This window comes from Semicossyphus pulcher, unplaced genomic scaffold, assembly GCF_022749685.1.
Source record: "Semicossyphus pulcher isolate SPU_LCO1_2020_fin unplaced genomic scaffold, fSemPul1.0.p SCAF_10, whole genome shotgun sequence".
Taxonomy (NCBI): domain Eukaryota; kingdom Metazoa; phylum Chordata; class Actinopteri; order Labriformes; family Labridae; genus Semicossyphus; species Semicossyphus pulcher.
Window position 1 is genome coordinate 3721705 of NW_027211604.1, and position 21103 is coordinate 3742807.

Consider the following 21103-nt stretch of genomic DNA (forward strand, 5'->3'; position numbering starts at 1 on the left):
ACTTTTTTTTCACTTGACCTATGACTTGTCTGAGGACATGTAATTGCTGACTTGGGACTTGACTTGGTAGATGAACTTGGGATTTTGTTTTGACTTACATATTTTTTGTTGAGTTGGGACTTGTTCTTCTGGAGTCCAGACTTAACTTTTGATTTGTTGTTTTTACCTGGGACTTGTAACTTGTCTTAACTTTGGACTCGACTAGTGACTTGTTCTTTATTTGGGACTTGACTTGTGACTTGTTGCTTTTGACTTTGGTCTTGACTTGGGATTTGATGGTCTTCAGTTTGGACTTAGCTTTGATTTATTCTCTGTACTTGAGACGTGACTCGAGAGGGACTTAATTTGGAATTTGACTGATGAGTTTTTGTCCTTTATTCAGATTTGTGACTTGATTTTGACTTGGGACTAGACTTTGGACTTGGGACTAGACTTTGGACTTGCTCTTGATTTAGAACTTGAATTCAGATTTGTTTTTGAAACAAATTTCTTGTGTTCATGTTGACATTTCTGTAAATTCCTGGATTAATTATTTCCATTAAATCTTCAGGATTATTTCTTTAAATGTACTTAAAATTCAGCGTTTATCAAGTGGTCATTTTAAGGTGGAATTGTTGTATTATCAGAACTGTTTAAGGTCAAAACAATTGAATGTGACCCTGAACAGACGACATGAATGTCTACATGTTGCTGTGTCTCAGTCTGTTGTTCCTCAGCGGCTCTGCGCTGCCACCAGGTGGTCAAACGTCTGCCTCGTTCTGACCATTTCCTGAGCAGCTGACAGGTCAGTGAATGCACCGTTCAAAGTTCAAAGAATCTAGAATATATTCAAAAGAGTACAAAGATAAATATTTGTATATTAATTTGGTGTTGAAATAAAAAGCATTAAAAAATCATCTTTAATAGTTTGTTTATTTCTGTTTTCTTGTTCATAAATAAAAACATGTTGGATTTTCTTTCTGCAGCAACAAAGCGTCTTTACGTCTCGTCTTCCTGAAGCGACAGTCTAAAAAGACCTCGTTAGTTTATTGGCATCGTGTGACAGGAATTCTGGGTAATGAAGTCCTCACAGAGCAGCTCTCACTGACAGCTGCTTCTTTAAATAAACACCACGTGACATTCATCTGAGTAAATACAGTTAATTTGATTTAAACTCCACGTCCTGCTGAACATCCTGCCTCAGACTAAACACACATACCAGCTGATTTATCACAGTGTGTGTGTGTGTGTGTGTGTGTGTGTGTGTGTGTGTGTGTGTGTGAGTGTGTGTGTGTGTGAATCCAAACTGTGCACACACTTCTTATATTCAAAGTTAAATCTTACATTTGTACGTTTCCTCTACAGGTGAACATCACAGTGAGAAACAGCCATCAAAATGTCTGTTTGTAAGAAGTAGGCGGAGCTTCTTTGGTTTAAAACTGAAGATGACACAGAAGTACCTTAAACCTTTTCTACTGTCCAGCAGGGGGCGACTCCACTGGTTGTAAAGAAGTCTGATGCTATAGAAGTCTATGAGAAAGTGCTCCTCCTCCTCTCCTGATGTATTCCCTCAGTAAACATGTTCCTAATGAGTTTATGGTCTCAGTCTCTAGTCTCAAGTCTTCTTCAACACAGCATGATGTTCATTTAGTCACTGATGCTCCCATTGAGAGTCACACAGACCAGAGAGAGGGGAGGGGTTAGGGCGGGGCTACCTGTGATTGACAAGTTGCTACTCTGCTGACCTGAATCGGTTGTGCTAAAAGACACTCTGAGGACCAGCTGATATGTTCTTATGTTCTTGAAGGTCTTTAGCTAGCTAGCAAAAATTAGCATCCGGACTAATAGCACAGTAACTGTCAACCAAACCAGCACTACCTGAGTTAGAGTTTACTAACCGCTTGCTTCCCTCTAGCTCCGCCCTCTTGTCCAAATATGGTCATTCCTAGCTGAAAACAATCAACATAAGCTGCTAAACTCGAGCATTGATAACAGCACAAACCAATGGTGTCGTCATGGTGGCTACGTCCACTTCTTATACACTCTATGGACGGATCAAACAGGGCTTGTTAACGTGGGTCATGTGACTCATCCGGAGCTGAATGATGAAACTAGTTTGGCCTCGTGTCATCGCTCATCGTTTGGTAAGCTAAGACACATTTCTGATTCATCTGCCTTTCAGACGGAATCTGCTGCTCTGGGAATCAAACCTGTGACAGTCTGCAGCTCCGACACATTTATTCATCCAAGAGACATAAGAGCTGCTTTTGGTGGTTTCATTAGAGAGTTTTCTACCCTGACAGAGTCTGGACAGGAAACACGGGACTCTGAGACAGCTGCTTAGTTTCCCTCAAGCAGAGTATCCAGAGACTTTGTTGGTTTGAAAGTTTAAAGTTTCTCTTCACAAAACAAAAAAGAAAGAAGGAAAATGTCCACAGTTCAGTTTTCTACCCCTCCCGTCCACAATCCTCCTCCTCCTCTTCTTCGTTGGTTTCTGTCGTTGAAGAACTCATCCTCATGTTCTAGGAGCTGTGCCCTGTCGTACCTTTTGTCTTCTTAGCTGAACACAAACAATTTGACAACAAGTTGAATACAAAGTGAAAAGGCTGATGTTCTCTGTGAGGACAGATGGTTTTGTTCATCATGATGGAGGTTAAGATCTCATCACGAGCCGGCAGCAGATCAAAGCAGCTTCTGAGCTCACTTCAGTGGCGTCCCTGCTTCTTCTTAAAGATCTTATTAAAAGCGTTTCTCCTCCGGCTGCCGGACGACTCGCTCTCCTCCCCTCCGTCCTCATCCACAGGACCCCTCCTGGAGGGGACCTGGAGGCCTGACCCCCGCCCGCTGCCCGAGGAGATGGACGAGGTGGAGGAGCCGGAGATGGCCTGGCTGTTGGTGTTATTGGGCGGGATGCAGAGGGAGCGGGTGGAGCAGGAGGAGGAGAGGACGGCGGCAGAGCTGCCCCTCAGCTCCCCCAGGCTGGAGCTCTTCTCCATGCCTCCTCCTCCGCCTCCCCCGGAGCCCTGACCCTGCAGGGGGTGGAGCCTGGAGGACGGGAGGAGGGGTTTGGAGCTGTACAGGCCCCGTGATTCCTCGTGAGAAAGAGGGAGGGCGGAGTCAGAGTCTGAGCGGTTTATTATGTCCCTGAAAGTGAGAGAGAGGGAGAGTCATATCAGCAGAAGCTAATGTTGCTAACATGCTAATTCAGTGTGATAAAAAAAGACTCGACTCGACTCAATAAATCCTGAACACTCGGGAAAGGTGTAAACTCTTAACGCTCACAACTTACAACTGAGATCTGGATCACTCACAAAGTTCAAAAACTCTCGACTAAACTTCACTTTAATATTAAATATGAATAAAATGAAGAATCAGCTCCAACATGCAGGTTCAGATTAAGAGACTGATGTTTCACAGTTTTGTCTTCTCGTGTTAGTTCGTCAGAATCTTTAGAAAGCGGCCGTGCAGAACAAGATACCCAAAGCTGCCGGAGCGACAGCGCTGCCTCTGGCCGGCTGCAGCGCCCCCTGCGGGCGGGAGGCCACACGTCGCCTCCAAAGAATGAAAGTAAGAAGATCGGAAGAGCAGAGCAGAGAAATGAGCGGCGCCCTCAGCGAAGGACGAAGAAGAGTCGGCAGAGGGAGGACAGAATGAGAGGACGGGGGGGTGAAGAGGAGAGGCGGGGCCGATGGAGGGGTGAGACAGGGAGGAGGAGAGAGGGGGGGAGGGCACAGGAAGGAACTCCAGCTGGCCAATGGAGCGGCTGCGATTCTGCCGGGGTTGACCAATGGGAGGGCGGGACGATGTGATTGAGCCACACCCTTCCTGTTGAGGTAAGCCCTGCCCTTCAACCAACCTCTGAGAGCCGAACATCACAGCGGGGTCTCCTATCCTCTGACGCAGGGGTATCACACTCTGAGCTGCAGGACAGGCAGAGGGATGAGTTAGAGTGCTTTTATTTTGAAAATCAGGAAGTCTCAAACAGAAGGCACTAAAGGGTCACAAGAGCAACAGACAACAGATTCAGAAAGCAGCATGTTTAATGAGAAATTAAGCGACATGACATCGTCCCAAAGCTGAAACACAAGATCTGTTTTTAGTGCTGCAGACCTGAAAGTGGATGTTAGTCAAAGAGGAGGGAAAGCAGGTTGTTAAGATAGTGCAGAACGTTCCGGGTCTTCAGTGAGGGAGAAGGTGAGGACAGGAGGAGGAGGAGACTCTTCAGAAAACAAACCGCTTCGTGTGATCAGACCGGACGGAGGGAGGAAGAGGAGGGTGAAGCTACACAGGTGAGGAGGCGTTCACATGGACACCTGCTGTCCGTCATACATTTTAAGTTTTAACCTCAAAGCTCGAGCTGCAGTGTTGATATCAGAAACACAAATGTTCATGTGAACACTGATTTCCGTTTGATTCATACCTCTGTTTAAAAGTGTGAAACTCTTTTCATCGCGGCGTCCAGACGGCGAGGAGGAACGGTTCCCACATTTTACCAGCAGCTCAAGTGTTCAAATAAAGACATCTGAGCGTTAATATTTATTTATTTTAATTAGAAACTTGCCAAAAAAGTAGCTTAAATATTTCAAAATAGATGCTTCTTAAAAAACATCATGAAGTTCTTCTCTGCGTTTCTGTGTCGAGCAAACAGTTAGAAACCCGTCGGCTGAAGTCTGACGACGATGTTTCTCTGGGAGTCGACTTAAACGACTTCCAGCCATCATTTCTGATGCATTCCAGGAAGTTGGGATATTTGAACGCTGAACGGCTTTCATGACAGTTTGCTTGTATGTGTGTTTGAATGTGTGCTAGTATGCTTGTCTCACATATATGTATGTGTTGTACGTCTGCCTGTCTCTTGTATGTAAAGCACTTTGTAACTGTGTGTTTTAAAAGGTGCTTTACAAATAAAGTTTATCGTTACGTTCACCTGCTCTTCTCTCCACACAGACTGTCTTTCCTGCTGATACGTGATTGGTCAATACAACTTGCGTACTATAAATTGAATGGTTCTGAAAATCCACGTCTGCCTCCGATTCTACATTTGTCGATGAAGTTTAAATAATCTGTATTTAGAAGAAATGATCATAAATAAATATATTAAATCGAAATAGCACACACTGCAAAAATGATCTTACAAATTAACCTGCAAATTGAAAATATATTTTCTGCCTTAAATAATAAATAAAACAGATTTTAAATAACCTCATAAAGATTTAGTTCTATGTAAACATTCAGTATTTATGATTCATATCATAGATTTTAAAAGCAACTCTGGCAATGATTATGGATCTAAACTCTAACACGGCCCTGCAGCGGTCCTTCTTGCACCTGTATGTTACAAACTAATGATACTATAAAGCTTCCTGAAACAGGTGGCACCCGCGGTCTGGCGCTTTTACGTGCTATGATTGATAAGGGATCGTACAGAGGCATGAACCAATCAGAGAGGGGGAAGGGGGGCTGAAAGAGGGAGGAGCCAACCGGAGTGGTTCCATGACGACTGGGTTTCTGCGATGCCGCTCAGAGGCCAAAGGTCGCTCACTCGCCGGTCCATCTGCCACGCTGCGTCTGCAGGAAGCCAATCAAGAGAGAGATGCCAAAGAAAGAGGACCAATCAGAGGAGGGGGCGGAGACAGTGAGCGCACCACAGGTGAGCTGAGAGGAGACCAGCTCAGGTACACCTGTTTATTATTTTTCATGTAAATCTCTGGTACAGTTTGTCCCTCATGAGACTCCATAAGAAACCTGAAGTGATGAGTGGAGCTGTCAGAGGATGTAAAGGATCATTTCAATTTACTTTAACTTAAACATCTTCATGTTTTATGCCGTAGAGCTCGATCGTTGTCCAAACAATAAATGCATCAAATTAAATTAATCCACCACTGAAAATAGTCCCAGACGAACAGAACGTCAGAGCTGTGAACACTGAAATCGTTAGGGACTATTTTCAGTGGCGGATGAATCCACATTTGTTGCTCATGCACTCAGACTTACACTGCAGCGTCCCAGGAGACAGGATGTCCTCGTCCATGTCGTCGAGGTCATCAGAGAGGAGGAGGTGTTGAGGGGTTGGAGGTCGCAGGCCGAGGAAGGACGGGTCCAGGTTCAGAGCGGTGGCCAGCGCTCCTAGCCCCGGGTTATTGACCACGCAGAAACCCGTCAGAGACTCGATCTGCTGCCAGCGGTGGAGCTTCTCCCGCAGGGCCGCCGTCACCTCGGCCAGAGCCTGTCTGAGGGGGAGGGAGGGAGGATGTTACCCAAAACCACCAGATGTTCCTGACATGACAATGAACAGGTTGAAAGGATGCTCAAATAACTACATCATGATGCAGATGTGTAACACGTTGTCAGGTCTGTCTGCACCTTTAAAGGCTTGTTTTAGTTTGGTTCAACCGTTTCTATTTTAAAGATTGTTCCATGGTGGATCAAAGGAAGGAAGAGACGGAGCCAGATGTGTCATAGTCTGAAAAACATGTCCACTAACTTAGTAAATGTCCCGTCTGATGCTACAGTCCTTTAGGGTCAAAGGTCACTCACTTGGCAGAGAGGATCTTGTGGTCGACGTCGTCCAGAGAGGAGCTGTGAGCCACGTGAAACGTCCCGAACAGAGAGCTCCTCTTCTTCTTGATCTTCTCCGCCTGAAACACCACCATCATCATTATCCTTATCATTATTATCATTAGTGTGTGTGTGTGTGTGTGTGTGTGTGTGTGTGTATGTGTCCTCACCCCCTCGCGGGCCTGCAGCAGCTGCCTCTCCGCGCTCTGTTTCTTGATGTTGTAGTATTGAACCTCGATCTCGTGCGTCAGCTGCAGCCACTTCTGCAGCGCGTCAGGTGGAGCCCAGCGAGCCCTCGACTCCAGCTCCCGCTCCGCCTTCTTCAGCGCCACACGGACCTGAAACACACACACACACAAACACGTTGGTCTTCAGTCCTGCTGACCAGCTGCTGACAGCGACGTCTCCGCGCTCTCCCTGCTCCTGCTCTACCTGCTCCAGCTCCTCCTCGGCGTACTTCTGCCGACTCCTCTCGTTCTCGGTTCCCTCTCGCAGTTCTCGGAGACGCTGAGCTTCCTGTTTGGCCGAGTTGATCTCGCTCCTCAGCTCCTCTTCCACCTTCACCTTCTCCACCTGAACGCAGCGCTGCTCCTCCTGAGCCTTCTGCAACCTGACGGGAACAACGACAACACATAATCTGTTACCTTTACCTGTGTGTGATGCATGTCTATCTCCAACTACTGTACTTCTACTACTACAGTACTGCTTCCACTTCTACTGTACTTCTACTACTACTGCTACTGTTGCTTCTACAGTTACAACAATATTAGTACAATAGGCTTAGTGCTGTTACAGTGGACTGTGTTAGTGTTTGTATTGGACAGCAGGAGGCGCTGTGCCTCAGTCTGCAGAGTGTGTGTATGGTGGTGGTGTGCTGTCACACATTGTTTGTGTGAGAGCATGTAGGAATGTGTCTCAGTGTGTGTGTGTGTGTGTGTGTGTGTGTGTGTGTGTAACAGTATATCTGACCTGTCCTCAGTACATCAGCACCTGTTTAGATCTAATCTGCTGACACACTTCACACAGCACTCACAGTACTGCTCTACTGCAGTACTACAGATAATTCTTCTACAGAAGGGAAACAACAGTAGTTTATGAAGCATATAAGCAGTACTTGTTACAGTAGCAGAAGCAGCCTACCGTGTAACATCCAAGTTTCCGGTTAGTAGCTGTAGTAGTACAACAACAAGTTGTCGTAGTATTAGTACAGTGGTAAAAAAACAAACAAATGAATACAGTCACAGTAGGGTAATAAGTTGGTAGTACTTATAATGATGGTGGGAGTAACCTTAGAAGTGGCGACAGTTATAGCAGTAACTGTGGTAGTAATACTACTAGCAGTAGTAACAGTAGATGTGGTAGTAGTGATACATGTATAGTAACAGTACTAGAAGAAACCACAGTGGTAGTACAGGAAGTAAGGAATGACACAGTAGTTATAACAGAAGAAGAAGAAGTGGTAGCTGTCATGGTGAAATGGTGATAGTAACAATAGTAAAGCTGTTGTAGTAGTGATAATATTAGTACTAGCAAAGGTAGTACAATTGTAGTGGTAACTTGCAATAATAATACCAGTAGTAGTGAGTAGTAATAGTAGTAACTGTACACAGTAACAGTAGTAATATCAGCTGTAACAGTAGTCGTAGTATTTTCAGCTGAAGTTGTAGTTTGAGGAAACAGGAAGGAGCAGAAGAGGTATGAAACAGCAAGTTACAACATGACACACACACACACATATATCATATCTGTGTGTGTGTGCGCGTGTGTGTGTGTGCGTGCGTGCGTGTGACTGTGCCCAGTGTGTGTCTCTGTGTATGTTAGTGCGTGTGTGCGAGCATGCAGACTGAGCTGCTGGCAGTTCTTTGACCATATAAGGACTTCATACAGAAAGCTTGTGCTGAGACCGTCTACACACACACACACACACACACACACACTATAAGTATATGAGTTATTTCCTCCTGGGAGCTGAAGCTCAGTCACAGTTTGAAGGTTAATTACGTTTAATTATAAAACACACAAAGTGAGCCTGTTTTTAATCAGACTGTGTCATTAGCTAACAGCTGCTGCCGTTTGTTTTAGTTCAGATTTAGCTTCATGCTAACGTCAGTGTTTACTGAGTGGAGTTTTATCATCACTTAATAAAAACCAGCTACATGGAGACAGATGTTACTGAATATTTACAGACAATAACTGCCAGGTGTAACTGTTGTGTGTAGCGAACAGACAAAGCTAATGTTAGCATGCTAATATCTGAGCCTCTTTGAGTAAAGAGTGGCGTACAGTCAATATATTTGACTTGAAACTTAATTTTTAATAACTCTTTAAAACAGTTCTCCATCTGCAGGATTATTAATTACATTTCAATTACATTAGACCTCAAAAAACAACATTATAGTTATAATCCTAAAGGAGTTAAAAAAAAATTATCAGTTAGCTTAGCAAAATCAGATATTTTCCTGTACAGTTAATTAACTGTAAAACAAAAAATACATTTACAAAGGTATATCTGTTAGCCTCTGAAACATGTTTGGAAGCTAAGCTAGCTTGTGATGCTACAGTGACTTCCTGTTTACATAGCTAATTGCTACTGATTAGACAGCGCTGCAGATGTTAGAAAGATTTACACATTACTCAAGTCTATTCTTACAGAATTGGCATTACTATTGGTAGTAATGGACAGTGGTGATATTAATATTAATCATCATTTTGTAATAAATTCTTTCATTTACTTTTGGCAACTCGTGTCCCTTCCCGTTGTTCGTCATGGCCTTCTGGGCCGGGTTATGACAACACAAAAGTAGAAGCAACGGTAGTAGCAGCAGTAGCTAACCATTAGTGGTAGGTTTAGTGGAGTTAAAATTAGGGATATTTTGAGATGTCAGTGGCTTTAGTAATTTAGTGTATCAGTTATGTAAACAAGAAGTCACAGTAGCATCACAAGCTAGCATAACTTCCAAACATGGCAGTTTTAGAGGCTAATGGATGTATCTGTGTAAATGTAGATTTTTGTTTAATAAACATTACATTTATGGTCAGATATGTTGTCTGTTTTCATCACATCACCTCTTTTACCTCTTTGGCGTCAGTAATATTAGAGTAGATGTAGTATTAGTAGTAGAAGAAACACGAGTTAAAGCAGTAGTTAGCGGTAGAGGGAAGGGGGTCACTGGAGGTACTACCGTACGAGTTTAAATAATTGTAAAAGTAGTTCGGTCAAAGTAACAGTGGTTGAGGTATTAAGTAGTAGTAGTAGTACGAGAATCAGAGGTAGTGCTAGTAGTAGAAGTTACATGAGTGATGGTGATGGAGTGATGCAGCTAAGTAATAATAAAAGGAGTAATATACTGGTCTGTTTACGATGTGATCTATGTTGAAAGACATATTTCATGTCAGTATGTGTCAATACAAATCGTTACAAGTCAGTACATGTCAGATTTTTGTGTCTCACTTCTCCTGCAGGTCCATGAGGCTCTCCTCGGCCCTCTGCAGACCCTCCAGGTCCTTCATCAGCTTCCCCATGTCGTCTCTGGACTTCCTGGTCTGAACGTATGCAAACCAGCAGCCGCCTAGCGCCATCAGGACAGACACGCCCAGAACCAGGTCCTTCCAGCGGTTTTGTCGCCCTGAGTACAAATACATTTATAAATATTTACAAAACTAATCCGTACATACAATAATATGTACAGGTATGTATGTATACAGTATTTACACTCTAAAATGGGTGTGGTGAAATAGCTCCAAAGCTAATCTAAGCTAATCTTCAACTAACTATTTAACAAACTTTTCAATAAACTAGCTCCAGCAATACGTTTCACCTCCACGTATGAAACTTTGCATAAATATCAGTCATGTCAAGATCTACAGAAAAGTCTCTTGGAGCCACACCCTAAACCCAACAGGAAGTCAGCCATTTTGAATTTATTTGGAATTTTTTGATGATTTTTTGGGGGCATTCATAGCTGTTCAACATGAACTATCTCCTCCTAGCTAATAAAAAACAACTCAATGAGAAGAATTGCCTTCATCCTTAAATTTCTGTACAAGGGGCGTGGCCATTTCGACTTCTAGCCACGAAACAGGAAGTGCTTTGTAACTTCACTGTACATGCTTAAATCCAGCCCAAACTTCACGTGTTTGATAAGTATCCCAGCCTGAACACATCTGCGTAACAATATTCTCTCACTGTCATTGTGCCAACTAGTGGTAACAGGAAGTTAGCACTGTGTAAGAAGCATCATTGCATTTACGTGATATTTACAACGTGTGGTCTACACGTGCTGGTCAAAGAGATCATGCATGATCAATGTGTGTTAGCGCCCCAAAAATGGACACATTGTATTTTTATATGACCGTGTATATCATCTTATCCACTTTTTAAGTTAAAAAAGCACACAGCAATGTATTACACTAAACCCGAGACTGACATGACTGTCTCATATCATATCATGTCTTATGCAAACACACAAACGCGCATATGCACACACTCGTCTGACCTGGCGGTGGTCCAAACAGCACGATGTCCAGAGCTTTGAGCTGCAGCTTCTTAGCGTGACTTCTGTCTAGAATCTTCAGCACGGACACATACAGAGTGGTGTTCTTCACTGCCAGCCTGTGGGGTACACACACACACACACGCACACGCGCACACACACACACACACACACACACACACACACACACACACACACACACACAGATTTATTTTTCATGTTATACTATAGGTCCCTGTAAGTGAGTCCAAACCCTCTCCATCGCCCCCTGCTGACTGGCTGCAGTATAGCTCATAAAGCCCGCCTCCTCCATGTTAACAGATGGGACATGAGTCAAACTATAAAATCAAAACACACGTCAAATACATTTTTCTCCAACATGGTTTCTGTCATTATAGTTAGCTCTTATCATGCTGATTTATGTCCAAGTGTTCATTTTTCTGACAAGTTTACTTTTCATTAGTTATTTGATGCTATAAAAAGGGGGCGTGGCCTCATGATTGACAGCTCTGTTGACAAATGGGGCTCCTGCAGCGTTCTGTTCCCAAGTAGCAGAGTAGAGTAGTTCAGAACTCAGATGTCGGAGTGTCCTTGAAAGCACCAATTTTTCTAAACAGTCTCTTCAAAACAGAGCTGTGTGTCCAAACAAACGAAAACAAACAAAACGAACTGTGACTGTTTCTCGACTTCCTGTGAGGATTAAAATCTTTAGACGGACTAACCAATGAAATGTTTCAGTAATGAAGTGCGTGTGTGTGTGTGTGTATATATGTGTATATGTGTATATGTGTGTGTGTGTGTGTGTGTGTGCGTGCGTGTGTGTGTGTGTGTGTGTGTGCGTGTGTATGCGTGTGTGCGCGCGTGTGTGTGTGTGTGCGTATGTGCATGTGTGCGTGTGTGCGTATGTGTGTGTATGTGTGTGCGTGCGTGCTTGTGTGTGTGCGTGCGTGCGTGTGTGTGTCTGTGTGTGCGTGTGTATGTGTGTGCGTCTGTGTGTGTGTGTGTGTGTGTGTGTGCGTGCGTATGTGTGTATGTGCGTGTGTGTGTGTGTGTGTGTGCCTGCGTGCGTGTGTATGTGTGTGTGTATGTGTGTGTGTGTGTGTGTGTGCGTGCGTATATATGTGTATATGTGTATATGTATGTGTGTGTGTGTGCGCGCACGTGCGTGCGTGTGTGTGTTTGTGTGTGTTTGTGTGTGTGTGTGTGTGTGTGTGTGTGTGTGTGTGTGTGTGTGTGTGTGCGTGCGTGTGTGCGTGTGCGCGTGTGTGTGTGTGTGTGTGCGTGCGTGCGTGTGTGTGTGTGCGTGTGTGAGTGTGTGCGTGTTACCTGGGTAAAGCCTTCCCGTCCAGCTGGTGCCTCCTGAAGGTCTCTACGTACTGAGGAAGCTCCACGCTGACGATCAGCCAGTCCTCCACCTGCTGCTGCGTCCAGTTATACACTGCACACACACAATAAATATATAATAATCACTAATAAATCGATTTCTCTATATTATAGAATTTATATGTGAATATAATAAAGTAAGTTGTTTGACTCAGGTCCAGAGGTCAAAGGTCAGAGTGCAGGATCTGTTCAACACTATTATACAGTAGTTATGAACATATATAATGTATCTGTGTTGTTACATCTCTCTGCACGTTCTCCTAAATATAAACATTTTCTTCTTCATGTGTTTTTTTTTTTACCTCATTGCTGAAACAAACTGAGCAGAGAGTTAAAGATGATCCAAGTACACGATTCTGCTGTTCAGCCTCTCCTAACTCTCTTTCCTTTCATCTATTCTTTCTTCCTCTTTCCATTTTTCTTTGTCGGTTTTCTCTCTTTCCTGTCTTCTTCCCTTTTTTCATCTGTCCTTCTTTCCGTCCCTTGTTTTTCCCTCCATTCCCTCTTTAATGTTCTCTGAATCTTCTTCTTTCCACCCCAGCTTTCTAAGCTTCCCTTTTTATTCCTCTCCTTGCTTTTTTCTTTATTCGTCACCCTTTTGGGTTCATCTATCTTTTTCCATTCTTCAATCTTTCCCTCATTTCCTCTTCTCTGCTCTTCATCCCTCCTTTTCTGATTCTTTCCTTTTTTTCTATAATCTCGAGAAGCAGATAAATCTTAACCTTCTGACGTCACTAAAACAACATGAGCCTTAAAGTGGTGATTTTTTAAAGGAGGTTTGGTTCTGTGAGGTGATGTATTCACAGACTAAATAAAAGCTAAGAGTCCATCATGTGTGTTTATAAAACATCAGACCGGCCCTGCAGAGCTTTCTGTTGATGTTTGTTTTTCTTTCATACGTTTGTTTCATTCTAAACTTCTCAGAACTCCTTTGATACAAACAGCAGCTGCAGAATCTCTATGAACAGTGTGCTGAATGATCAGTGAGCAGCTCCTTTTTGCAGTGGCACACGGACGTACAGACAACTATCAGTGGATGACTTTGATATGAAGAAAACCTTAAAACGTTCTCAGGCAGGTTCTGTTATAAGAAAGGTGTTTTTTCTCTGATCTCAAAGGGATTTCAGGACTTTTATTCTGGATGTCCATCACAGGTTACGATGAAGTGTTTCCGTCTCACCCTCGGAGTTCTTCCAGGCGCTCCACATGTCCTCCACGCTGATGTGCAGGTCGGCTCGGTGGAAGCTGCTGTGTTTGGCTTTGGGGTCGTGATACTTCAGGTCCTCCCTGAGAAACTGAAGAGGGGGGGGGGATTACTCACGTGAGTCTGCATCTCGTCACAGGAAAGGTTATTTAGGGTCAAAATAAAAAGTAGGACGATGAACATTTTGTTTCTATCAGGGGGAGAAAACACACAACACCCAAACCCCAACCCTTTAAGTGTTTTACTGAAAAAGTCACAAGAAAAGACTTGAATGTCTCCATCTCACCTCATCCGTCTCGCTAGTGTCCACCGTCCCGTCTGCGTCGTCGTCCATCAGTTTGTGGATGCTGCAGATCGCCTCGAAGCTCAGCAGAGAGTTCTCGTCCTCACAGAGCTGCAGGTCTATCACACACAGATCTACGACACAGGAACACACCATCAAACTGTATCAATACTTCTATTTACAAAACTGCAAGGGAGCAAAGATGGGGGATTGTGCGCCCCTCGAGTCCCTCGAATAGCAACATGATGAGTAAACATCCATTGTTTCTGGCTGCCATCTTTGTTTGGGTCGAGTATCGGCGACACGTCACAGCTCCAGAGTGAGCAGACTCACTCAGGGAGGAATATCGACTTCTTTTACGTTAACATTCCATAAAAAATACTATAATATAAATGTAGGGGAGACTGGGGGCGGCTTCAAAGAGTCCTAATCATCAAATCAGAAACATGCTTGGGTGAGGGCACTCACACTGCACATGCTCAGTTGGAGCTTTTTTCTTGTTCTTTTTACAGTTGAACACGTCAGGGTTAATGTTTCACCAGACTCCTCCACAGACTTCCTGTTAGCCTCAGTTAGCAGCTAGCGTCGTTGACCATCCATCACTTGCTGTCACCGTGACAACAGAGCATATTTAAACACGCTGCACAGAGTAAGAACTTGATTCATGCCTACATTTGGTCATTTCAGCCTCAGAGAGTCTCTGCATGATTGCTCAGCGTGTGTGTGTGTGTGTGTGTGTGTGTGTGTGTGTTCATGCAGGCCTGAAGGTGATTTACGTCCCCTTCAGTGTTTCCAGAAGTGTTGAAGAAGTGAAGAAGTTTTCAGTTCCTTTATTGCAGTAAGAGTGCTGCATGCGTCGCTGTGTTCCCACTTTTACATGGAATTTAGCTTTTTATGAAATAAACAATAAGAAAACAATCGTTGTGAACGTTATCGCCGTAAACGTTATAGTCGTTAACGTTTGAGTCGTAAACGTTATAGTTGTTAACGTTATAGTCGTTAACGCTATAGTCGTAAACGTTATAGTCATAAAAAGCAGCGTTTAAAGGTCTTTATCTAAAGTAAACCCTCACTGTTGCATCTCTGACCTTTGACCTCCTCATGTTTTTTATTTTGAGAATGACTAAAGGAGCCAATCCAGATGTCAGATAACCCAAATGCAGAAAAAAAATCAGCTGTTCAGTGTGTGTGTGTGTGTGTGTGTGTGTGTGTGTGTGTTCCCTGTGTAAATATTAGGACAGATCACGGATCAGTCGGAGCAGCTCTACATGCTGCAGGAGCTCTCTGGTCTGTTTCAGGCTCGGGGAAGTGAACGGGTGACAGAGTGGAGGTAAAGAAACTGTGTGAACTGACACATTTCTTCAGCCTGCAGCAGTGAAACAGGCTGAAACAACTACTGGTGCTCTCTTTCAGTTGTGGAGCGCCTGTCCATCTGTCTCCGCTGAGTGGCAGAATCCACACGTGGGCTGAGATCTGTCTCACTACAGCGCTATGAAGCCAAAACAAACAGATGTTACTGAGATTTAATGACAATAAACAGGCTGAGAGGATGCTGAGATAACTACATCAGGATGCAGGTTTGTAAAGAGTTCATGCTCCGTCAGGTCTGTCTGCAAGACGACAAGAACACTACTTTAAAAATGCTTGTTTTTTGAATGGAGTTTGGTTTGACCGTTTCTGATACCTCAGGTGAATTTCAACACTGACAGGCTTCACAACACAGAGGCACAAAAATACACTTTCATTCTGATCTCACGTAAACTCAAGCTAACCAACTGATTGAGGCAGCAGCAGCAGCTCTTTGCGCTCTTAAACAGCCGTTTTTATCAATGGAGTCTGGTGGCTTTGAAGAGAGCGATGCAACAGCTGTTTCTTTAGCTAACAGGCGCTGACTGATAATAGAAACAGTTTGACTTAATGGAAACAAAAACAGACTAGGTCAAGGTGTAACGCACTGTATCCATGGCAACATTATACAGTGGGATTAAAGCTGTGGACGTGTAGAGAAAAAAATGAGGGGGGGTCTGAGGGAGGGCTCAGCTGTCTCCATGTAGTCTGTGGTTTAAAAAACACGTCAGACAGCCTGCGTCCTGTGTGCTGAAACCTGACGCTGAACTCCAGATTAAAACCTCTAACGTAGGTATCTCCAGCTTCCCGTCTCATCAGACACCACAGAAGAAGAAGGGAGAGAGGTAACGAGAGAGTGACAGGTGAGCGAGAGGTCTGAGGATTACCGTCAGCAGCTGGGAGGATAAAAATACTCAGATAATAGAATTAAACAGGAAGAAGGACGAGGCAAAGTCACACACTGAACATCAGGCCTGGCACACTCCATTTCCCATCATGCACCTCTTCACAGCCTCTCCTTTCAAACAGTGGAACTTCATAAACACAAATAGAGGGCTGACGTGGAACCAGAACGTCCAGGTTCTGATCCAGAAGACAGAAAGCAGTCAGGTTTTTCTCCCCATCAGTCCAGATAAGGAGGCAGATTTTATTATACTATATAACAAGAGGTCAAAGGTCAAGTTTGATGATGAACAGAGACAACTGAGCTGTGCAGACGTTTCTTAGACAGCAGAAGTTACCCTTAGAGAGAGTCTGTCCACACCTACTGTTACTGCGCTCGCATCCAGTGACATCACATCCTGTTTACCATCATGGATTCAGCTTTATTTTTCATGTTTGCTGAAGAACAATAAGCCTCTCAATAAGCCTGTAGACTTAGGCTTAGACTGTAGGCTTAAACACATGCTCTGAAGCAGCGGATTTGGGACTCTACTGAGCATGCTCTGTAGACAGTGTGGGGCAGCTTGCAGAGGAATTTGGGGGTAAATGTAGCTTTCACAGGAGTGATTAGGACTCTGTGTTGATTGTGGTTCTCCTGAATAAACAACAACAAAACAGAGAGGACTTCCTGTCTGCTGCCTGAGAGGCACAGTCCAGGTAATATCTGTGAAAACATGGTTATACCTGAAGGAGCCTCAACTCACAGATTCTCATATCCTGGTGTATGTTGAATGTCTTAATGCTAATGTTAGCATGCTAATGTTAGCTACAAGCTTGATTATTTAAGTAACTAAAGACATGTTTTATCTGCTGAGCATCACTTAAGCTTTTCTTTTTGAATCTCTTGTTTCTCTTACAGCTGATTTTTACACAGACCTTCCTGTGAGCGTCTCATTCAAAGGAAGTGATGTAACTCAGAGGCTCCCAGTCGCCACATTCAAAGGAAGTGATGTAACTCAGAGGCTCCCAGTCGCCATATTCAAAGGAAGTGATGTAACTCAGAGGCTCCCAGTCGCCACATTCAAAGGAAGTGATGTAACTCAGAGGCTCCCAGTCGCCACATCAAATTCAAACCTGTTGCTTGCTTTCAAAACAGCAACAAAATCGGCTCCTGCCTACCTGAACTCGGTCATGATTATGATGATGATGATGACTATATTGACCTTGTTGACCTTGTTGACGCCCTGTGCTCTGCCTGTCTGCTGTTGGTTGGCTCTTACTGGTCTGTTCCTTCCTGTCTTGATCGTTGCTTGTGTTGTACTAACATTAGGTTTGTTCGAGATGACTGCCGGCTCACCTCGACAACAGAGATTCGCCGACTGTAGTCGATTGCAAGCTGGTCTTTGTCGATGCCGAGTCAAGCATCTATACAAACACCTCACTGTAAATTGATGTGAATAAAGTCTTAATTTGTTGTTGTTATTATTATTATTTTAACTGGGTTCAGGCGTTTGTATACCAAAACCTTTAAATCATGTCTCATTATATCTTATTCAGTGGTTTCGATCGTTATTTTGATATAAACGCAGATTTGTTTATTAAGACAGCGTTCACGAGGAACGTGTGAAGCATTCAGTTTGAATGTTTAATGAATAAAGATGAATAAGACAGAAGTGTCATCACTTCCTCCCTAAAAATAAATACACAAAATAAAATAAAACTACATTGACTTCATTCTAAAAGGCGCTCTAGTTTTCACAGCTTTAGTCTGTGATGTATTTTAGCTTCCAGTCAGGATTTTAAGGATATGAAGACACAGGAGTCCATTTCTGTCACAACACTTCCTGTGACATCATCAGCGTGTAAAATCCAGGAAGCTGTGGTCAGTAGCTAACGGCTAGCTGTAGCGCTATCTCTACTGTACACACACACTGTAAATGTGAGTCAACACATGAAGACGTTTGTGTCTCTGAGCTTCAGAATATTTTTGTTTCATGTCACAAAGAAGACTTTTACTTTGAAAAACTCGAACAACATTCATAACAATGAAGAATTTTGAATTGAATAAAACTGGAGAAGTAAAAGCTAACATGCTAATGTTTAGCAGGTTTAAAGTTCACCATGTCCACCATATTTGTTTAGCATTATAGCATGCTAACATTAGCACATTAGCATTAAACACAGGGTGCAGTTGAGGCTGGTAGGGTGATGATCGTCTAACAGAGGCCCTGCGTTTCCTACCTGAGGCTGCGTCGCCGTTGGAATCCAGATGATGGCGGTGGTGCTCCAGGTGGGCGTGGTCACTTCTGTCCAATGAGGAGTGAGCCCTGACACACACACTCAGCAAACACACTGACAGCAGCCACACACACACACCCTCCATGTCTGAGGAAAGAGAGAGAGAAAGATTTTAAGGATTTAGTCAAACTTCTTTAAGCTTTTCAAAATAAAATCATCTTGAACTCTTGAGCTCGAACATCAGCTTTACAAGAAATTATGTCAGCATCATGAGAGACACTAAATAAACAGGTCTGACCAATCACAGCAGTTTATCTAACATTCTTAAACAACCAAGATGGCCAAACACGCTCTGCATCTGCTCACAGCTCAGTATTTAACTAACGCGACGCTCATTCATGTTACATACAAATGTTAAATGTTGGCTGTTAAATCAGGTCATGCTGAACATCTGTGGTTTATGTTGAACAAGAAGCCAGATTAACTGGATGTTTGAAGTAGCTAATTAGCCTAGCAGCGTACCGTTACATCCAGGGACGTTGGAACTATTTTCTGGGAGGGGGTGCTGTGTAGTCTGCATCCGCTGGGTGCAATGTGAGAGGCAGTTAAGAGCCGAGATGTATGAAGAACTTCGACAAAAAGCCTAAACTGTCCACACTTCTGCCTGATCAGCTGCATGCGCACGCTGTCACGCACATCTCAACACTCGACAAGTACTCTGTTATGCACTGTGCCTTTTTCCTGTAAATGAGCGGTCATGTGTGCGCACAGTTTGTGAAATACTTTCACTCCCATTAAAGGCATATTAAAAGCGTATATTCTACAAAAAAAAATGTAGGCAACAAACTGTAAACATCTAAATCAGCCTACCGAGCCGGGATAGCTGCTGCTGTGGGCCGACTGGCACCGATCCGGGACGTGCGGTGTCAACCTGTCAGCTGAGGTTTCCCTCTCTCTCTCAGGCGCTGAGCGGGCCCCCACTTGCTAGCTTACCAGGTCGCGTCAAAGGTTTGTGCACGCATCAGAAATCCAGCCAAGACAAACACGTGTTGAATTCAGACGCGTGTTGTTTTTTGATTGGGTCAGGTAATAATGAGTGGGACATGAAAAACGCCAGTGTAAGCGCTGAAAACAAGTTTGTTATTATTATTATTATTTAAACTGTGGCGAAAGCCGGAACATTTTAGTGTTCTACAAATATCTGCTCGGCCTCTACAGGTGATGTAGGTGGGGCTGCTGTCATGCCCCCCCGCACCCCTACTTCCAACGTCCCTGGCTACATCACATGTTTCTTTGCTCTGATTGGTTGAAGCCTCCAGACACGCCAGTCGTTCTACACTCGGTCCTTTCTAGTCTCTTTATTGTCAGTTTGAGTCTTTTGCTTTGGTAGGTCATTTTTAGTGTCTCTATTATCATCCGTCTCTTTGGCATGTGTTTGTAGTTGACAGATGTCTCTTTGTGTCTCTTTTCTTTTATGTTTTATCAGAATCAGAATCAGGTTTATTGCTAAGTAGGTTTAAACATACAAGGAAAATGTTTTGGTGTTTTGGTGCAGAACGATTAAAACAGAACTAAAATAAAAACAAATAAAAGACTTAGATAGAATAAGATAAAAAAATAGGCAATAAGAATAAAAATAGGTTAAAAACAATACGTATAATATAAATATGTACAACAGGTGTGTAAAAACTGTACAGGTGTACCAGAACGTGTCCCTGTGTGGGGAGGTGTTGGTCCTGATGGAGCCCAGCCTGCTGAATGAGTTGCGTCTTATCATCAACTGAAAGTCTTATTTCGAAATTTAACTAATGACAAATACTCGTGAAGAGAAATGATTTAATGGTTCACCACTCAACGCTGTTTAAAATAAATCAGACCAAATACTTTCATATATTGTAATTATATTGTAACTTTATCAAAGACTCAAACACAGAAAAGCAAGTTTGATTTTAACAGCTGATCTGAAAAACGGAAACATGGAGGCGTTCACTGTCGTCTGTTGATCCCACAGATCCGGAAAAAGATTTGGTTTTTTTGTTTTTACATAAACGATATTTAAATAAACATCCCATCACCTGAACCAGCACGTCATCAAAACCACGAACACATCGATTCTCCGCAGATCGATCTCCACCTCACTTTCTGTAGTTCATCTGTTTTTTATATAGTCTTTGAAAACTTTTTCATTCCACATGTTCGGACTCTTTTTCTTTTAAATAACGTTTGTCGTTCAGGCGGAGGTCAGAGGTCACACAGCTGCTCACTTTCACACCAACATCCTGTAAAAACAAGTTAACTCCGAAACTGCAAAAAAGCGCGCTTCAGTTTGTGGTCAGAGAATCAGACGGAGAATCACTCACCTCAGCAGCTGCTGCTCTAATCCCTCGATCCGATCTCATCCGATCACATCCGATAGGTCCGATCGATCCAAACAAACCGATCTATAACGTGTGAATCTGGGGATGTCACAGTTTGTTCTTCACTTCTCCGCCCAGAGGCTCAAACTCAACAAACTGCTGCTGAGAAAATCTCGCATGAAGAGATCCGCCTGCGCTGCGTTCAGGGACCCGCAGAAAGCTCCAACTTTACACACACACACACACACACACACTGAAAAAAGCAGCTCTGATGTTTTGAAAGAAATTCATTCTTAGCGGACAAACTGGTCGGTGCTCTGTTTAAATGCTCACAGGAGGTTTAATAGTTCGGTCACCTGAAACGTCTAGTGATCATCAG

At 43.5% G+C, this 21103-nt stretch overlaps 1 protein-coding gene across 4 annotated transcripts; it reads right to left on the bottom strand.

The window, feature by feature from the left end:
* Nucleotides 1–893: 893 nt before the first annotated feature.
* On the bottom strand, nucleotides 894–20886 carry LOC138597411 (stromal interaction molecule 1-like). Of its 4 annotated transcripts, XM_069669018.1 has the most exons (14): nucleotides 20728–20886; nucleotides 18371–18514; nucleotides 13904–14034; nucleotides 13594–13708; nucleotides 12357–12468; nucleotides 11034–11149; nucleotides 9989–10163; nucleotides 6970–7147; nucleotides 6708–6875; nucleotides 6517–6617; nucleotides 5974–6209; nucleotides 5461–5547; nucleotides 3836–3899; nucleotides 894–3123 (listed from the first exon to the last, which is right to left on the bottom strand). In XM_069669018.1, the coding sequence occupies exons 2-14, from the start codon at nucleotides 18510–18512 to the stop codon at nucleotides 2685–2687; spliced, it is 2064 nt and encodes a 687-aa protein (XP_069525119.1). In that variant the 5' UTR covers nucleotides 18513–18514; nucleotides 20728–20886; the 3' UTR covers nucleotides 894–2684. The 4 variants fall into 4 exon arrangements, with proteins under 4 accessions (XP_069525119.1, XP_069525112.1, XP_069525127.1 ...); XM_069669011.1 differs by having other exon boundaries at nucleotides 6517–6875; XM_069669026.1 differs by lacking the exon at nucleotides 3836–3899 and having other exon boundaries at nucleotides 3051–3123; nucleotides 6517–6875.
* Nucleotides 20887–21103: the final 217 nt, after the last annotated feature.

Coding starts and splice junctions, on each gene's coding strand:
- LOC138597411 (XM_069669011.1), bottom strand. CDS start 18,512: ATGGAGGGTGTGTGTGTGTGGCTGCTGTCAGTGTGTTTGCTGAGTGTG. Junction 10,164..11,033: donor GCTGTTTGGACCACCGCCAG/GTCAGACGAGTG, acceptor ATTTGTACTCAG/GGCGACAAAACCGCTGGAAG. Junction 6,210..6,516: donor CACAAGATCCTCTCTGCCAA/GTGAGTGACCTT, acceptor CCTCCCCCTCAG/ACAGGCTCTGGCCGAGGTGA.